Raw genomic sequence first — 17,134 nt, forward strand, 5'->3', positions numbered from 1 at the left:
CCTTCCTAATGCTTTATATTTCTTCTGAATGCCCACAGTCTAATGATCTTATGTTCCTCCCTGATACTCAGTCCCCTCCCTAACAGACAACAAAACCTCTCCCTGACCCTGGACAAAAACCTTGTCCTCCCCCCACCCCCAAGCCTTCAGTCCGACCCTGGCTTCTAGCACCTTATGGGGTTAACTGAACTGGCCTTTGGTTGCTCAGAGTGGTGTGTTTATTTCACGGAATTGACTGCCTACTGTTTTCATCATGGCCCTGCCACTGGCAGAACGGATGCGGAATTTCTGGCTCTTCCTGCACTGGGAATTAGCCGCCCCCTGGGCACGTCACAGACATAAAGCCCACACGACGTGGCCATTCTGGGTCCTTTAGCATTTGCTGCAAACTTCTTCCAGAAAATTCCTCAAATGTCTGGAAACTTCATTAACTGATTGAGACGGTGGCCAAGAGGCACTGGGCAGTAGCAGCCAAACTCCCAGCTAAACGCTTAGGAATCTCTGGCACCGACCAGAGCAGACTAGGTTTCCGAAAGGTTTTGCAGATGCACTAGAAGCACTAGATTTACCTTCACTTCTCAGATCCTTTCACCATCTTCACCCTCTGATCAAAGTGCTACAGATAGTACTCTCCATTCCTCTCCACTCCCCTCCATCTTTGCGTATCAATCTTCCCCTCCAGCTCACATTAGCACACCCTTTTGCTCCTTTTTGTGTTCCGCACTTCCCATTCCCGCTGTAACCGAACCTCAGGTCTTCCTTCTACCTTTAGCACCTGGTTCATTTTACCTCTTCTGTCCACTGTACCTTCAACACATCTCCTTTATATCACAGGGACACACAACTACTGCTACCTCATTGGGTTTGATGGTTTAGAGTGGAATCTTGCCATCTCTCATGATGAAATATATGATTCCAAGAAGTCCTCTGAAAAACGCCCCTTGTAAAAGAATCTAGAATGCAGGGACCTGATTTTAGAATAATGGGATTGTCCATTTAAGACTGAGGGGAGGAAGAAGGACATTTTCGGTGGGCTGCAGTCAAAACCCGAGGTAAGGGAGTGCGCAGTTTAAAAACTTGGCAGGTCACAATCATAACAATCTATTAGGCACTCGGTAGCAGCCGATCAAAACAAGTGAAGGTGAGAACAGGCTTGGACAAGCACAGGCAGAGGTTCTAAGTAAGTTTCTGGTGAGTTTTTTCTCCCTCTGTCCCTCTCACTATACTCCTTACCCATCCTCTGGGCTTCCCCCTCCCCCTTTCTTTCTCCCTAAGCCTCCCATCCCATGATCCTCTCATATCCCTTTTGCCAATCACCTGTCCAGCTCTTGGCTCCATCCCTCCCCCTCCTGTCTTCTCCTATCATTTTGGATCTCCCCCTCCCCGTCCAACTTTCAAATCTCTTACTAGCTCTTCTTTCAATTAGTCCTGACGAAGGGTCTCGGCCCGAAACGTTGACTGTACCTCTTCCTAGAGATGCTGCCTGGCCTGCTGCGTTCACCAGCAACTTTGATGTGTGTTGCTCGAAATTCCAGCATCTGCAGATTTCCTCGTGTTGAAGTTTCTGGTAAGTTTCTTTTTCTGTTATTACATAGCTAGAGAGCCGAGGATGGGTCCAGAGTTAGTGATATGTCCGTTGGGTGAGATGTGGGAACTTTGAAGACCTCCAGTCTCCTTGATAACTACACCTGCATGAAGTGCACTGAGCTGCAGCTCTTAGAGACCGTGCAAAGAAGTTGGAGCTGCAGCTGGAAGACCTTCAGCTCAAACCGGAAAATGAGACGGTGATAGCTAGGAGCTGCAGGGAGGTAGTGAGCCCTAAGTTGCAGGAGACAGGTACCTGGTGACTGTCAGGAGAGGGGAAGTGAATAGGCAGCCAGTGCAAAGTACCCAAGCAGCCATACCCCTCAATAATAGGTATACCGCATTGGATACTGATGGGGGGCTGGGGAAGCCACAGTGACATAATCTCAAGCACTGAATCTGGCTCCGTGGCTCTGAAGGGAAGGGGGAGAAGAGGAGTGGAGCAGTGAAAGAGGGTTCTATAAATAGAGGAGCAGACAGCAGAGTCTGTGGACATGAAGAGATACCTAGATGGTACGTTGCTCCCAGGTGCCGGGGCAGGGATGCTCGGATCAGCTCTACAGTATTCTAAAGGGGAGAGTGAACAGCCAGATGTCATGATACATATTTGTGCCAACGTCACAGGTAGGAAAATGGGGGAGGTCCTGAAGAAAGAATAGAGGGAGTTTGGTAGAAAGCTGAAATAGCAGGAGCTCCAGGGTAATAATCTCTGGATTGCTGCCTGTGTCACATAACAAGTGAAGGAAAGAAGAATAGGATGATTTGGCCGATGAATGTGTGGCTGAAGGATTGGTGTGGGGGCAGGGTTTCAGATTTCTGGATCATTGGGATCTAGTCTGGGGAAGGTATGACCTGTACAGAAAATATCCTTGTGGACAGCTTTGCTGGAGCTGTTGGGAATGGTTTAAATTAGTTCGGCAGGGGAATGGGAACCAGGGTGATAGAGCTGAGGATGGGGAATTTGGTGTAGAGGTAGATGCATTGTGTAGTAAGACTGTGAGGAAGGACAGGCAGATGGTGGGTAAAATTGCAGTCAGTGGGATGATTTAAAGTGTAACGGGACCAAAATTGAAAAGAGTTATAAATACAGGACTGAAGGAGTTATATTTGAATGCACACAGTATACAGAATAAGGTAGTTGATCTTGTAGCACAGCTAGAAATTGACAGGTACAATGTTGTGGGCATCGCTGTGTCACGGCTGAAAGATCACATTTGGGATTTTAACATCCAAAGATACACATTCTATTGAAAGGATAGATAGTTAGGCAGAGGGGGTGCGGTGGCTCTGCTGGTAAAAAAAAGAAATCAAATCCTTAGAAAGAGGTGACACATGGGATCAGAAAATGGAGAATCCTTATAGGCAGAGTTAAGAAACTGCGAAGGTAAAAAGACCCTGATGGGAGTTATATATAGGCCTCCAAACAGTAGCCAAGATGTGGGCTACAAATTACAACAGAAGATAGAAGAAGCATTCAAAGGGCCAATGTTGTGATAATCATGGGGGATTTCAATATGCAGATAGATTGGGAAAATTCAGTTGTTGCTGGATCCGAAGAGAGGGAATTTGTAGAATGCCTACAAGATGGTTTTTTTTTAGAGCAGCTTGCAGTTAAGCTCACCAGGGGAAAGCCATTTCTGGATTGGGTGTTATGTAATGAACCAGATTTGATTAGGGAGCTTCAGGTACTGGAGTCAGCGATCATAATATGATGGAATTCACCCTGCAGTTTGAGAAGGAGAAGCTAAAATCAGATGTATCAGTATTACAGTGGAGTAAAGGGAATTGCAGAGGCATGAGAGAGGAACTGGTCAAAGTTGATTGGAAGGGAACACCAGCAGGGGTGATGGCAGAGCAGCAATGGCTGGAGTTTCTGGGAGCAATTCAGAAAGTGCAGGATGGATACATCGCAAGATGAAGAAGTATTCTAAGGGAAGGATAAGGAACTTGTGGCTGACAAGGGAAGTCAAAGACAGCAAAAATGCAAAAGAAAGGACAAATAATATAGCAAAAATTAGTGGGAAGTTAGGGGATTGGGAAGCTTTTAAAAACCAACAGAAGGCAATGACAAAAACAATAAGGAAGGTAAAATATGAAGTTAGAGATTGTGGAGGTGTTAGTAGTGATCTTTCAAAAATTATTGGACTTTTGCATTGTACCAGAGTCCTGGAAAATTGCAAATGTCACTCCAGTCTTTAAGAAAGGAGGGAGGCAGCAGAAAGGAAATTATAGACCAATTAGCCTGACCTCAGTGATTGGGAAGATGTTGGAGTCAATTATTAAGGATAAGGTTACGAAGTACTTGGTGACACAGGACAAGATAGGACAAAGCCAGCATGGTTTCCTTAAGGGAAAATCCTGCCTGACAAACCTGTTGGAATTCTTTGAGGAGATTACACGTAGGACAGATAAAGGAGATGTAGTGGATGTTGTATATTTGGATTTTCAGAAGGCCTTTGACAAGGTGGCACACATGAGGCTGCTTAAGAGCCCATGGTATTACAAGAAAGTTACTAACATGGTTAGAGCATTGGCTGACTGGTAGAAGGGAGCGAGTGGGAATAAAAGTATCCTTGTTTGCTTGGCTGCCAATGACTAGTGGCATTCTGCAGGGATCAGTGTTGGGACTACTTCTTTTTATGCTGTATATCAATGATTTAGATGATGGAATAGATGGCTTTGTTGCCAAGTTTGCAGATAATATGAAGATTGGTGGAGGGGCAGGTAATGTTGAGGAAACAGGTAGGATGCAGAAGGACTTAGACAGATTAGGAGAATGGGCAAGAAGGTAGCAAATGAAATACAATGTTGGAAAATGCATGGTCATGCACTGTGGTAGAAGAAATAAATGTGTGGACTATTTTCTAAATGGGAAGAAAATCCAAAAATCAGTGATGCAAAGGGCCTTGGGAGTCCTTGTGCAGAACACCCTAAAGGTTAACTTGCAGGTCGAGTTGGTGGTGAGGAAGGCAAATGCAATGCTAACATTCATTTCAAGAGATCTTGAATACATGAGCGGGGATGTGATGCTGAGGTTTTATATGGCACGGGTGAAGCCTCACCTTAAGTATCGTGAACAGTTCTGGGCTCGTCATCGAAGCAAAGATGTTCTACCTTTGGAGCGGGCACAGAGGAGGTTCACAAGGATGATTCTGGGAATGAAAGGGCTATTATACGAGGAACTTTTGATGGCTCTGGGTCTGTACTCGCTGAAATTATTAAGGATGAGGGGGATCTCATTGAAACCTTTTGAATGTTGAAAGGCCTAGAAAGAGTAGATGTAGAAGGGATGTTTCCCAAGGTGGGCGAGTCCAGGGCAAGAGGGTACAGCCTCAGGATAGAGGGCATCCATTTAAAATAGTGATGCAGAAAAATTTCTTTAGCCAGAGAGTGGTGAATTTATGGAATTTGTTACCACAGGCAGCTGTGGAGGCCAGGCCATTGGGTGTATTTAAGGTGGAAATAGACTTGGCATCAAACATTATGGGAAGAAGGCCAGGGAATGGGGTTGAGGACAGGAAAAAAGGATCAACCATGATTAAATGATGGACCAGACTAGATGGGCCAAATGGCCTATTTCTGCTCCTATGTTTTATAGTCTTATGGGTTTATGGTAAGCTAGCCAAAAATATAAACGAGGCTACAAAAAGTTTTTCCGATCCATCAAAAATAAGGGAGAGATGAGAGTGGATATTGGACTGCTGGAAAATGATGCTGGAGAGGTAGTAATAGAGGACAAAGAAATGCCAGACAAACTTAATAGATGTTTTGCATCAGTCTACATTGTAGAGGACACTAACAGAGTGCCTGAAATGCATGAGCATCAGGGGGCAGGTGAGGTTCTTTGCTATTACTAAGGAGAAGGTGCTTGGGAGGCTGAGAAGTGTGAAGGTAGATAGTCACCTGGACCAGATGGACTGCACCCCACAGTTCTAAAAGGGGTAGCTGAAGAGTTTGTGGGGGCATTAGTAATGATCTTTCAAGGATCGCTAGATTCTGGAATGGTTCTGGAAGATGAGAAAATTGCAAATGTCACTCCACTCTTTGAGAAGGGAGGGAGGCAGAGGAAAGGAAATTATAGGCCAGTTAGCCTGACTTCAGTGGTTGGGAAGACGTTAAAGTCTATTATTATGGATGAGGCTTTGGGGCATGTGGAGCCACATAATAAAACAGGCCAAGCTCAGCTTAGCTTCCTTAAGGGGAAGTTTTCCTTGACAAATTTGTTGGAATTCATTGAAGAAATATTAGGCAGAATAGACAAAGAAGAGTCAGTGGATGTTGTTGATTTGGGTTTTCAGAAGGCCTTTAACAACATGCCACACAATGTGCTGCTTAACAAGATCCCACGGTATTTATTACTGGAAAGATACCGGCACGGATAGAAGCAAACAACAGGAATTCTGCAGATGCTGGAAATTCAAGCAACACACATCAAAGTTGCTGGTGAACGCAGCAGGCCAAGCAGCATCTATAGGAAGAGGTGCAGTCGACGTTTCAGGCCGAGACCCTTCGTCAGGACTACACGGATAGAAGATTGGCTGACTGGCAGGAGGCAACAAGTGGGAATAAAGGCAGCTTTTTCAGGTTGGCTGCCGGTGACTAGTGGTACGCTGAAGGGGTCAGTGTTGGGACCACTTCTTTTCACGTTATATGTCAATGATTTGGATGAAGGAATTGATGGTTTTAAGGCCAAGTTTGCAGACGATGTGAAGATAGGTAGAGGGGCAGGTAATGTTCAGGTAGCAGGGAGTCTGCAGAAGGACTTAGACAGATTTGGGGAATGGGCAAAGTCATGGCCGATGGAAAACAGTGTAGTGCAGTGCACGGTCATGCACTTTGGTAGAAGGAATAAAGGTGTGAACTATTTTCTAAACGGGGAGAAAATTCAGAAATGAGAGGGCAAATGGACTTGGGAGTCCTTGTGCAGGATTCCCTAAAGGTTAACTTGCAGGTTGAGTAGGTAGCAAGGAAGGCAAATACAATGTTAGCATTCATTTCAAGAGGACTAGAATACAAAAGCAAGGATGTAATGCTGAGGCTTTATAAGGCATTGGTTGGTCCACACTTGGAATATTGTGAGCAGTTTTGGGTCCCTTATCTAAGAGAAGATGTGCTGGTATTGGCGGGGGTCCAGAGGAGGTTCACAAGAATGATTCCAGGAATAAAAAGGTTAACATATTAGGAGTGTTTGATGGCTCCAGGCCTGTACTCACTGGAGTGCAGAAAAATGAGCGGGAATCTCATTGAAACCTGTCAAATATTGAAAGGCCTAGATAGCTGGATGTGGAGAGGATGTTTCCTATAGTGGGGGAGTCTAGGACCAGAGGACAAACCTCAGAATGGAGGGATAATTATTTAGATGAGGAATAACCTCCTTAGCCAGAAGATGGTGAATCTGTGGAATCCACTGCCGCATACGGCTGTGCAGGCCAAGTCATTGGGTATACTTAAGGTGGAGGTTGATAGTTTCTTGATTACTCAGGGCATCAAAGGTTACGGGGAGAAGACAGGGTTGAGAGGGATATAAACCAGCCATGATAGAATGGCAGAGCAGACTCATGGGCTGAATGGCCTAAATTCTGCTCCTATTTCTTATGGTCTGATTTTGTTTTTATCTCTGAGGAATTCTCTATCTCAGTGAATTGCAGGGGCTGACTTATTAATGTGTCCAAAGGCAAAGTTTTGGACTATTGAGGGACCAAGGGTTATGGGGAACAGGCAAGAAAGTGGTGCTGAGGCCAAGATCCGATGCCCATGATCGTATTCAATTTAGAGCAGCCTGGAGAAGCTGTATGATCAACTCCTGCTGATGTTTCTTAAGTTTTTATATCCTTAAGCCGTCCAGGTAGACTCCATCTATCCAGGGCTCCCCTATACCTTTTCTGCTCACCCCACCCAGTACTAATAGACCTGTTAAATCTCCTACTCTTACTTCCCTCCTTTCATCGTCTACCAACATTCTATCCCATCTTACCACCACTTTCAGTTTCTTGACCGTATGCCCTCTTGCCTGCTCTTCTATAAGTTGAACCTTCATCTACGCTGACTTGCATTCCAGCTAGGATTGGCATTGTGCATCTCTCCTGCAAACAGTTGCCTTCTTCACTGAGCTGGAATCTAACCATCTGATCTTATCTCTGTGCTCCATTTCCTCTGTTTATGGCTTGTGTCTTGTGTTTTCACCACAGCTCCGCACTCATCTCCAATCGAAACCTCATGGTTGAGTGTTATCTAACCAACACCTGTGACCTTGACTGTTTTGAATTTGACTCAGAAATCAATCCAGACCTTGCAAGGTACTGTCATTTCTTGAATCTTTTCCTCTCCAAATATCTGGACTGTTCTATGCTTCATAAAACTGATATTATTCAAAGCTTTCCTCATGTGCCTGTTGACTTAGACTGGCTCCCAAGGTATGGGATTCCCTCCTTTGTAAATTCCTGCTGCCAAAATATCAATTTTCCTCTAGTTCTTCACCTTCCTCCTTTCCTGAATTTAATCCCTTCACTATTGTTGACTTTATCTTCAGTGCTGTGGCTTCCTATATGGTGTAGGCCTTGACATGATCTACACATACCAGTGGGTTAGACCCACCAGAGGTGGCAGAAAACAAAGGAAGGAGTGAGGTTGGGAGCTGGCAATATTGATTCAGGATCCCATGTGGTTCAGAGTCACACGTTAAATGTGGGCAAAGTAACCTCCTAATGATTGCCACCTCCTGCCCTGCCCCTGCTGATGAATCAGTAAATGGTATTGAACTTGGAAGCAACACTGAGCAGTAAAGGAAACAGAATGTACTCTAATGGAGGATCTCAGCATCCATCAGCAAGAGTGGTTTGGTAGAACCATCATTCACTGGTTTGCTCAAGTCCTGAAGGAAATAGCCCGCAGACCCCCAGCCTCATCAATATACCTACTGCAAATGCATCCATTTAACATGATGACCACCGCACATCACTCCCCCTCGCTTCCTCCTGTAGTACCAACACTAAGCAGGACTGCTCACCTCCTTTGCCTTCCCCTATTCATTATCCTCACCTTCAACGTTCCCCCTGATCTTCTCCTCTCCCACAATCCCTTTTTATGTCACCTATAGTCCCACTCCTACTACCCTCCATCCCCTCCCTCCCCTCCCAGGTCACCTCAGTCCACTGCTATGTTTCACTCACTAATCTATGTTGGTTTGTCAAGTGCCTCAACACGCCATCATTGTTCTGAAACCTTCCTCTTCATTTGCTTTGCCCTCAATGGTCTCTGGTCTCCTACTGCTTCTACTGGCTCTTCACTTCAATCTTCAACCCCTCAGATGATGAAACAGTCAGTGTCTCCCTGAGGAAAGATCTGGTGTGAATGAGTGGCAAGTAAAATTCACACTAGTGCCAGGTAATAACCAACTTCAGTCGGGCTCTTGCTCACTTCCCCTTGCTATTCAATGGCTTTAGTGCTACTGAGTCTGTTCCACCCACGTTCTGGGGAAATGATCTTTTCAAAGCCATGCCCACTGAAACAGGTCAGAGGCTGGACATCCTACAGTGACTGCCTCATCTTTGATTCCCAAACTCTTCCTGTCTGCAGGGCATAGGCCAGAAGAGTGACGACATAATCTTCACTTGCTTGGGTTGCAGCTCTAACAAGATTCAAGATATTGAGCACTATCCAGCATAAAGTGGAGCCCACCCAGCAGTAACTCCCCCTCCCCAGTAATGCATGGTGCCTGCAATATGAACCATCCATAACCTGCACCACAGCAACCAGATGAAGTTCCTCCGACAGCATCTTGCAAATTCATGACATCCACACCTGGAAGGGCAGGTGGAGCAGATGCACGTGAACATCTCCTAGTTTCTCCTCCCCAGCCATCGGAACTTGGAAATACACTCAGTGGCCAGTTTATTAGCAGAGCATGTACACCCGCTCATTAATGCAAATATTAATCAGCCAATCATGTGGTGGCAACTCAATGCATAAAAGCACGCAGACATGGTCAAGTGGTTCAGTTGTTGTTCAGACCAAACATCAGAATGGGGGAAGAAATGTGATCTAAATGGCTTTGACCATGGAATGATTGTTGGTGCCAGACGGGGTGGTGTGAGTATCTCGGAAACTGCTGACCTCCTGGGATTTTCATACACTGCCGTCTCTAGAGTTTACAGAGAATGATGCAAAAAACAACAAAAAGTAACACCCAGTGAGCGCCAGTTCTGTGGGCGAAAATTTTTTGTTAATGAGAGAGGTGGGAGGAGAATGGTCAGACTGGTTCAAGCTGACAGGAAGGTGACAGTAACTCAGATAACCACACGTTACAACAGTGGTGTGCAGAAGAGTATCTCTGAACGCACAGCAGGTCGAACATTGGAGTAGATGGGCCACAGCAGCAGAAACCCACCAACATACAATCAGCTGTCCTGTTGACGGGTGCAATCATGATTCTATCCATGGCCATGATCGTTCTTGGCAAATTTTTCTACAGAAGTGATTTGCCATCGCCTTCTTCTGGGCAGGGTCTTTACAAGATGGGTGACCCCAACCATTATCAATACTCTTCAGATTTTGCCCGCCTGGTGTCAGTGGTACTTGTGATATATATGCACCAACTACTCATACGGCCATCCACCTCTTGCTCCCGTGGCTTCACGTGACCCAGATGGGGGAGGGGTGTGTGTGTGTGGGGTGGGGGGGAGCCAAGCACCTCCTCACCTTGCCCGAGGGTGACCTGAAGGCTAGAGGAGGGTAGAAGCGACTTACGCCTCTTTCGGTAGGGACATATTTCCACCCCTAATGAAGTGGTCACAGAGTGTATTGTTCACGCATCATTACTAGGTCCAAATACCAATCCCGATCAAACACAACTGTGGGAATAACTTCACTCAGTGAGCAGTTGAAGACTATCGTCTCATGGGCAGTTATGGGTGAACAATAACTGCTGGCTTTACCTGGGACGTCGCCATCCCTCAAGTCTTAATTTGCCCGGCGGGCAATTTGTATCGCGAAGCTCCTGCTGACACCTAGGAACTGACCGACTAGTCCGGTTCTCAACAACTCAGTGACACGCAGAAGTAGAAAGAGTGAACCGCGGAGTTGGCCTTAAACTATTGATGGGTACAGATTGAAGGTGCCGTGTTGACAGCGTTAATCCTGTGAAAAGGACGGACGGTAAAGGCTGTGGGAAGCGTCAGATACAGAGAGGTGAGACATAGCAGGTAGAATGGAGACAAAGATAAGGAGAGACCCAAGGCGTTGAACTGCAGACTTATTTAAAGCGAACGGAAAACAGTAGGAGCTATTTAATGTTTCAGAGAATGTAAGAAATGGAACGCATTAACGTTTGCGGGCGCATTCCGAGCAGAGTGAGTCTTTAATGGAGGAGATGGGTCAGAAAATGAAAAGGGGGTGGGGGGCGGGGGGTCATTGTCCCAGCAGACTTCGTTTTTCTTTTGAGACAGGTATTCTGGCCGGTATGCCAACACATGATGTCATTCCAGCAGCATTTATAACGCCGGGAGTAAGGACCAGCAAACACTCGCAGCAAAGGTTTGGAGCACGAGCGAGTGCTTCTTTGATTGACCCGGGGCAAGGTGCGAGAGCTTAACCCAACGATCCTCAGAAGCAACATGAGTCCCAGTGCGTTCCTGCTGATTGTCAGTTTGCAGCTCTGCTTTGGGATCAGCTCCTGTCAGCGGAACGAAGGTAAGACACTCCTTGTTCGTTTTCCTCCTTCGGCTCGCTATAGAGCATCGAATCTGTCCTTAGCCCGAATATCAGGGGGCAAACGTCGGAGTCCACCGAATCCTCGGCCACTCTGTTCTCACGTTACGCAGAATCCCGCAAAACTTTTTATTTCATCAGATGATACGTTTTCTGGAGAGAATAACTCTTCCGAAATACTTGCTCTTACACTTTGTTTTCCTCGATGTGAAGACGAGGTCCACTAACCTCCAGCAGATTCGGTCGATCAAATAATGACCCGCATCCGCAAAACCAAGAACGTCCTTAGCTGTAGGTCCGTCTCTCCGATTTCAGGCGCCCCTCCTGGCTCTCCTTTGCTGCTTCCAGCATACTCACTCCCCGATCCTGATCCATCCCTTCTTCAGTCCCAGCTCTTTCGCCGCTGGACGTGTCCCTCCCTCGCCCTTGGTTCTCACTCCCGGATTCTTCGCCACTCAGACCCGGCCCTCACTTCGTCTGCTTCTCCCTGTTCCGGCACCGGGCAGAACGCGTGGCTCACGGTCAGGTATCCTGTTAAAAAGAAACGAAGTATCAATGTACCAGCAACACACATAAAAGTTGCTGATGAACAAGTATGGATGTACTGGTTCCCGGAGCGGAAACATCCCTGTTAGTAAATTTCGGCGTGACCGTGAACTCCGAGAGGATTAGATTATTAACAGTAAAAATACAATCATAACAAACGATGCTGGAGAATGTGTGACAATGTAGGGAGTAGAATTAATATCTGTAACGATGCAACCTGTAAAGCAAAGAGGTGGGGGGAGAGATTAATTCAAAGGTACAGCGCGGTAACAGGATCTTCCAGCCCACAGCCCCCGCGCCACCCATTTACACCCATGTGTCCAATTAACCGACGAACCTGTAGCTCTTAAGAATGTGGGAACAAACCGGAGAAACCAGTGGAAACTCACACAGTCACGGGAAGATCGTACAAAAACTCCTTACAGACAACGGTGGAAATTGAACGCGGGTCACCGGCGCTGTAGTAGCCTTATGCACACTTCAAGCCAATTATATTGTGACGGGGCTGGTTTAGCATTAGTCGTTGGTATTGGTGGTAGAATCAATGCTGCATTTGTCCTTATTCCCTGTCTTTAGGCAATTTCAATCAGCAGGTGCTTTCTCAGATGACGCTAACAAACCGGGAGCTGGCTGAGATTAAAGATCTCCTTAAACAACAGGTAAAGAACCCATTCTGTACCCCCAGTACTGCAGTGTTCCTGTGTACCCTTTAACCCTTTCATGACTCTAACGATTTCCATGACCCCCCCCCCCCCCACCGATCACTAACATGGGTCTTTTTTAAGCCTTGCGATTATTGTTGGGAAATAATGTTGAGACTAGCTAACAGAGTCAATCATACTTTTTAAGAATGTATTCACCCGCAGATGTAAAGCGGCAACCAGGAGATGGGAGAAACGTGATTGCAATCCATGGGCCGTACCCATGGAGAGTATTGGAAGCCCGTGCTCCAACACACTGCTGTGAAGGAGAAAGGGAGATTGCTTCCCAAAGGAAGAATTTTCCACGATCGCTGCGGTGCACAGTACAAACTCTGGATAGGAAGACAGCTGGGGGAAGCAAGGCGCGTTACATTGTTGGGACGGGGCCGCCAGACTCAACAGGGAGGGTTCTATACTTTGCGTAAGGAAGCACCCCTCCCCTCTCAATTGCCTCTCCCGGGTCAGCTGGGTGAAGAAGGCTTTATACCTTGAATTTTGGAAATGCTGATCTTTCTCCACTGAAACCCATCACATCTGGAACCTGGTGCGCCATTTTCAGAGGGCTGAAAGTGTCTGATAGGGTAACATAAATTCCTCTGTAGGACTCTGTGGGTGTTTTACAGGCCAGACCTTTGAGCCCAGAACTGATTTCTGTACACTGGGTGTCTGGCTAGAATTAATAGTCCTTGAGTAGAGTACACTCTACCCATAAGAAGGTAGAAACGTCCTCATGTCTGGACAACTGAATAATTTCCGCTTAGAAGCAACTTTTTGGTATCAGATGAGGATGGTGCTGGATTCGGCTCTAAATGGAACATACTTGGAGGTCATCGTCTTGACTTAGGCCAATGACCTGTTGCTCATGGTTGAGGAACCCACTGACTTATGAAGGATAGATGAGTTCGGTAGGACTTTTCTGCTCCACTCTTCTGAGGATCAAATAGGAGAAACGTTCTGGACCTCTGGTAAGTAAGTGATGGGTTGATTCCCTACAGGAGAGAGAAGAACACTGCCTTCAAAATGACATGAAGATGTCGTTAGTGAATGCTGGGTGCGCCTCTCCGAGGGGGGATTGCTGGTCTGTTACTGGGATCTTTTCAGAGTCAGGGATGCAGTCACTATTAGAAAGGGCGCTCCTACACTGTGAAGAGGATCCTCGGTATGCCAAGGCGATCTGATGCGGGGCTGACCCAGAGGACAGAGTTGCTGGATACCCAAGCTCGTAGTCAAAGCTTTCAGAGCCCCATTACTCAGGGTAGCAAGGGTCTCAAACATGCGTGATGGAATATCAACCGAGCAGATTGTTACTCACCAGGAATTAGCCCTCCTGAACCCTTCCCTTGGAACCTGCTCCTCACAACTTGAGCCCTCTCTTGGAAATGCCTGCTGTGCTGTTCCACACTGCACAGGGGAGTCCCCGGGCAGGTTGCTCTTACACCCTCCTCCATCTTCTTGCGGTCGTTAGACGCCCAGACGCACCGTCCGTTCTGCCATCTGCCCGAGAGGCTGATCCCCAGTGAGCTCCCGCCCCTTTTACATGGGACCAGAGTTTCAGAGTGTTGAACAGAGCTGTCACTTGCAATTTATTTTTAAGCTGGTTCACAGACTCAAGTGCCTTGATGAGCATGTGTTATAAGTATGAGTTTATGGATTGCTTGAGGGTGCAATCCATGCTTTAACATTTATGAGAGGAAGAGAATTCTGGAATACTCAGCAGGTCAGGCCGCATCTGCGGGAAGAGAAGAATCCCCGTTGTCTTTGGCAGGAAATTTTCGCTCTCGTTCTTACCTCACAGGCGTGGCCTGGCGTGCTGAGGACAGCATTTTCAGCATTTTGTTTTTGGTTTCGATGTGGGGGTTTTTCAGCTGATTTGATCGGGGGGGGGCTGCTCTGGAGGTTCTAGCTACACTTCAGCCACACCCTCCTGGTCCTCGGGCAGCTGGGAGTGAGGGGGGCTGCGGAGGGTGAGGTGACTGCGGAGGGTGAGGATGGGCTGCGGAGGGTGGGGTGACTGTGGAGGGTGAGGATGGGCTGCGGAGGGTGGGGTGACTGTGGAGGGTGAGGATGGGCTGCAGAGGGTGGGGTGACTGTGGAGGGTGAGGATGGTCTACGGAGGGTGGGGTGACTGTGGAGGGTGGGGTGACTGCGGAGGGTGAGGTGACTGTGGAGAGTGAGGTGACTGCGGAGGGTGAGGATGGGCTGCGGAGGGTGGGGTGACTGTGGAGGGTGGGGTGACTGCAGAGGGTGAGGATGGGCTGCGGAGGGTGGGGTTTCTGTGGAGGGTGAGGATGGGCTGCGGAGGGTGGGGTGACTGTGGAGGGTGGGGTGACTGCGGAGGGTGAGGTGACTGCGGAGGGTGGGGTGGTCTACAGAGGGTGAGGATGGTCTACGGAGGGTGGGGTGACTGTGGAGGGTGGGGTGACTGCAGAGGGTGAGGTGACTGCGGAGGGTGGGGTGACTGCGGAGGGTGAGGTGACTGTGGAGGGTGAGGTGACTGTGGAGGGTGAGGTGGTCTACAGAGGGTGAGGGTGGGCTGCAGAGGGTGGGGTGGTCTACAGAGGGTGAGGGTGGGGTGACTGCAGAGGGTGGGGTGACTGCGGAGGGTGGGGTGGTCTACAGAGGGTGAGGATGGTCTATGGAGGGTGGGGTGACTGCAGAGGGTCGGGTGACTGTGGAGGGTGGGGTGACTGCAGAGGGTGAGGTGACTGTGGAGGATGAGGTGGTCTACAGAGGGTGAGGGTGGGGTGACTGCAGAGGGTGGGGTGACTGCAGAGGGTGGGGCGACTACGGAGGGTGGGGTGGTCTGCTATTTCTGGACTGGATGTTGAACCTCGCTGTTACTCCTGGGTGTAACGAGGTGGTCATTCTGGGGTCCGGGCGCTGGGGCTTTAGCAGGGCTCTCCACCATGACTGCCTGCCCCTCTTCAGAGGTTTTGTCCATCTCTTGTTGCTCCTGGAGAAGATTGCTCTGGACTGCTGGATCCCTAGTTGGCATCACTGGGGATGGAGTGCACTTTCGATGCTGAGTGGAATTTATTAAAGTTATTTAAAATAACAAGCATAAAATACTGGGGCTCAGCCATTAAGGTCACCAAAATCCCCAAGCAGATGAGATATGAGGTACAGAATACACTCCAAAGAGTATACTGCATACTCGTTGTACAGAGAACCCTCAATTTACAGGTACAAAATCCTTTTTCTTCCATTTCACTGATATTACTGTACTATCTCACAGGTAAAACAGATAATCTTTCTGAAGAACACCTTGGCTGAATGTGATCTCTGTGGTGAGTAAACTGACTGAGGATCAGTAGGAACATTGTAAATCCCCCAGGGAGTCACTGTGGGACAGGTAGTCTGAGGGAGCGTTACCAAGGGAGTGTCTCACTGTGAGACAGTCAGTACTGAGGGAATGTCTCCCTGTGGGATGGGCATTACTGGGGAGTGTCTCTCTGTGGGACAGTCAGTACTAAGGAGTGTCTCCCTGTGGGATGGGCATTACTGGGGAGTGTCTCTCTGTGGGACAGTCAGTACTAAGGAGTGTCTCCCTGTGGGATGGGCATTACCAAGGGAGTGTCTCACTGTGGGACAGTCAGTACCGAGGGAGTGTCTCCCTGTGGGATGGGCATTACTGGGGAGTGTCTCTCTGTGGGACAGTCAGTACTAAGGAGTGTCTCCCTGTGGGATGGGCATTACTGGGGAGTGTCTCTCTGTGGGACAGTCAGTACTAAGGAGTGTCTCCCTGTGGGATGGGCATTACCAAGGGAGTGTCTCACTGTGGAACAGTCAGTACTGAGGGAGTGTCTCCCTGTGGGATGGTCGTTACTGAGGAGTGTCTCACTGTGGGACAGTCAGTACTAAGAGAGTGTCTCCCTGTGGGATGCGCATTACCGAGGAGTGTCTCACTGTGGGATGGGCACGGGTGAGCTAACTGTATGCTGTTAGAAAGATGGCACTGAGGATGTTTCTGCATTGGGCTGTGCCACCTTTCAAACTGGACGTTAATTTCTCTCCATAGATGCTGCCTGACCTGCTGGGTTCCTGCAGCACCTTGTGTGAGTGTTGTTCCGTATTGCACTCCCTGTTTATAGGAAATTGCTCTGCATCTATTAATCATCATTTATCTCAGAATGGTAACAACACTGTTTAAGGCTCACATTGGTCTTTCAGAGTTTTGGGACACTCTGGGGTGTGAAAGCATGGCTGAAGTGTGGGAATGCCTTTCTCCTCAGGTTCTAGCCCTTGTGCTGGGTCCCTCCCTCTACTCTGGATCCTCGTGCCCACTCTTCAGATGTGATTCTGGGCAAATACTCTGGGGCCTTTGATGGTTGGCCCTTTGTTGATGGGCTCCTTATGTCACTCCCACCTCCAGGTATTCGACAGGAGGGGAAGCAGTCGCCGATTACTGTTTACCCATTTGGAAAATGTGTTCCTAATCCCTGCTTCCCTGGGGTGCCGTGTTCTGAGACCGTGAATGGATTTCTCTGTGGGACCTGTCCTTCTGGCTTCACGGGCAATGGGACACATTGCACTGACGTGGACGAGGTGAGTGCAAGGGTGCCTGCACAATGGGCAGGGGTGCTGCCGAGAGCAGGAGG

At 48.0% G+C, this 17,134-nt stretch overlaps 1 protein-coding gene across 1 annotated transcript in view; it reads left to right on the forward strand.

The window, feature by feature from the left end:
- Positions 1 to 1,136: 1,136 nt before the first annotated feature.
- comp (cartilage oligomeric matrix protein) overlaps positions 1,137 to 17,134 on the forward strand; it is a 48,642-nt gene continuing 32,644 nt past the window's right edge. Inside the window, exons 1-5 of the mRNA XM_063032188.1 lie at positions 1,137 to 1,180; positions 11,070 to 11,271; positions 12,412 to 12,494; positions 15,772 to 15,823; positions 16,909 to 17,081. Of these exons, the coding sequence (XP_062888258.1) occupies positions 11,196 to 11,271; positions 12,412 to 12,494; positions 15,772 to 15,823; positions 16,909 to 17,081 (384 nt within the window). The 5' untranslated portion in view covers positions 1,137 to 1,180; positions 11,070 to 11,195. The remainder of the gene's footprint in view (positions 1,181 to 11,069; positions 11,272 to 12,411; positions 12,495 to 15,771; positions 15,824 to 16,908; positions 17,082 to 17,134) is intronic.

The sequence above is a fragment of the Mobula hypostoma genome, chromosome 24 (assembly GCF_963921235.1).
Source record: "Mobula hypostoma chromosome 24, sMobHyp1.1, whole genome shotgun sequence".
Taxonomy (NCBI): domain Eukaryota; kingdom Metazoa; phylum Chordata; class Chondrichthyes; order Myliobatiformes; family Myliobatidae; genus Mobula; species Mobula hypostoma.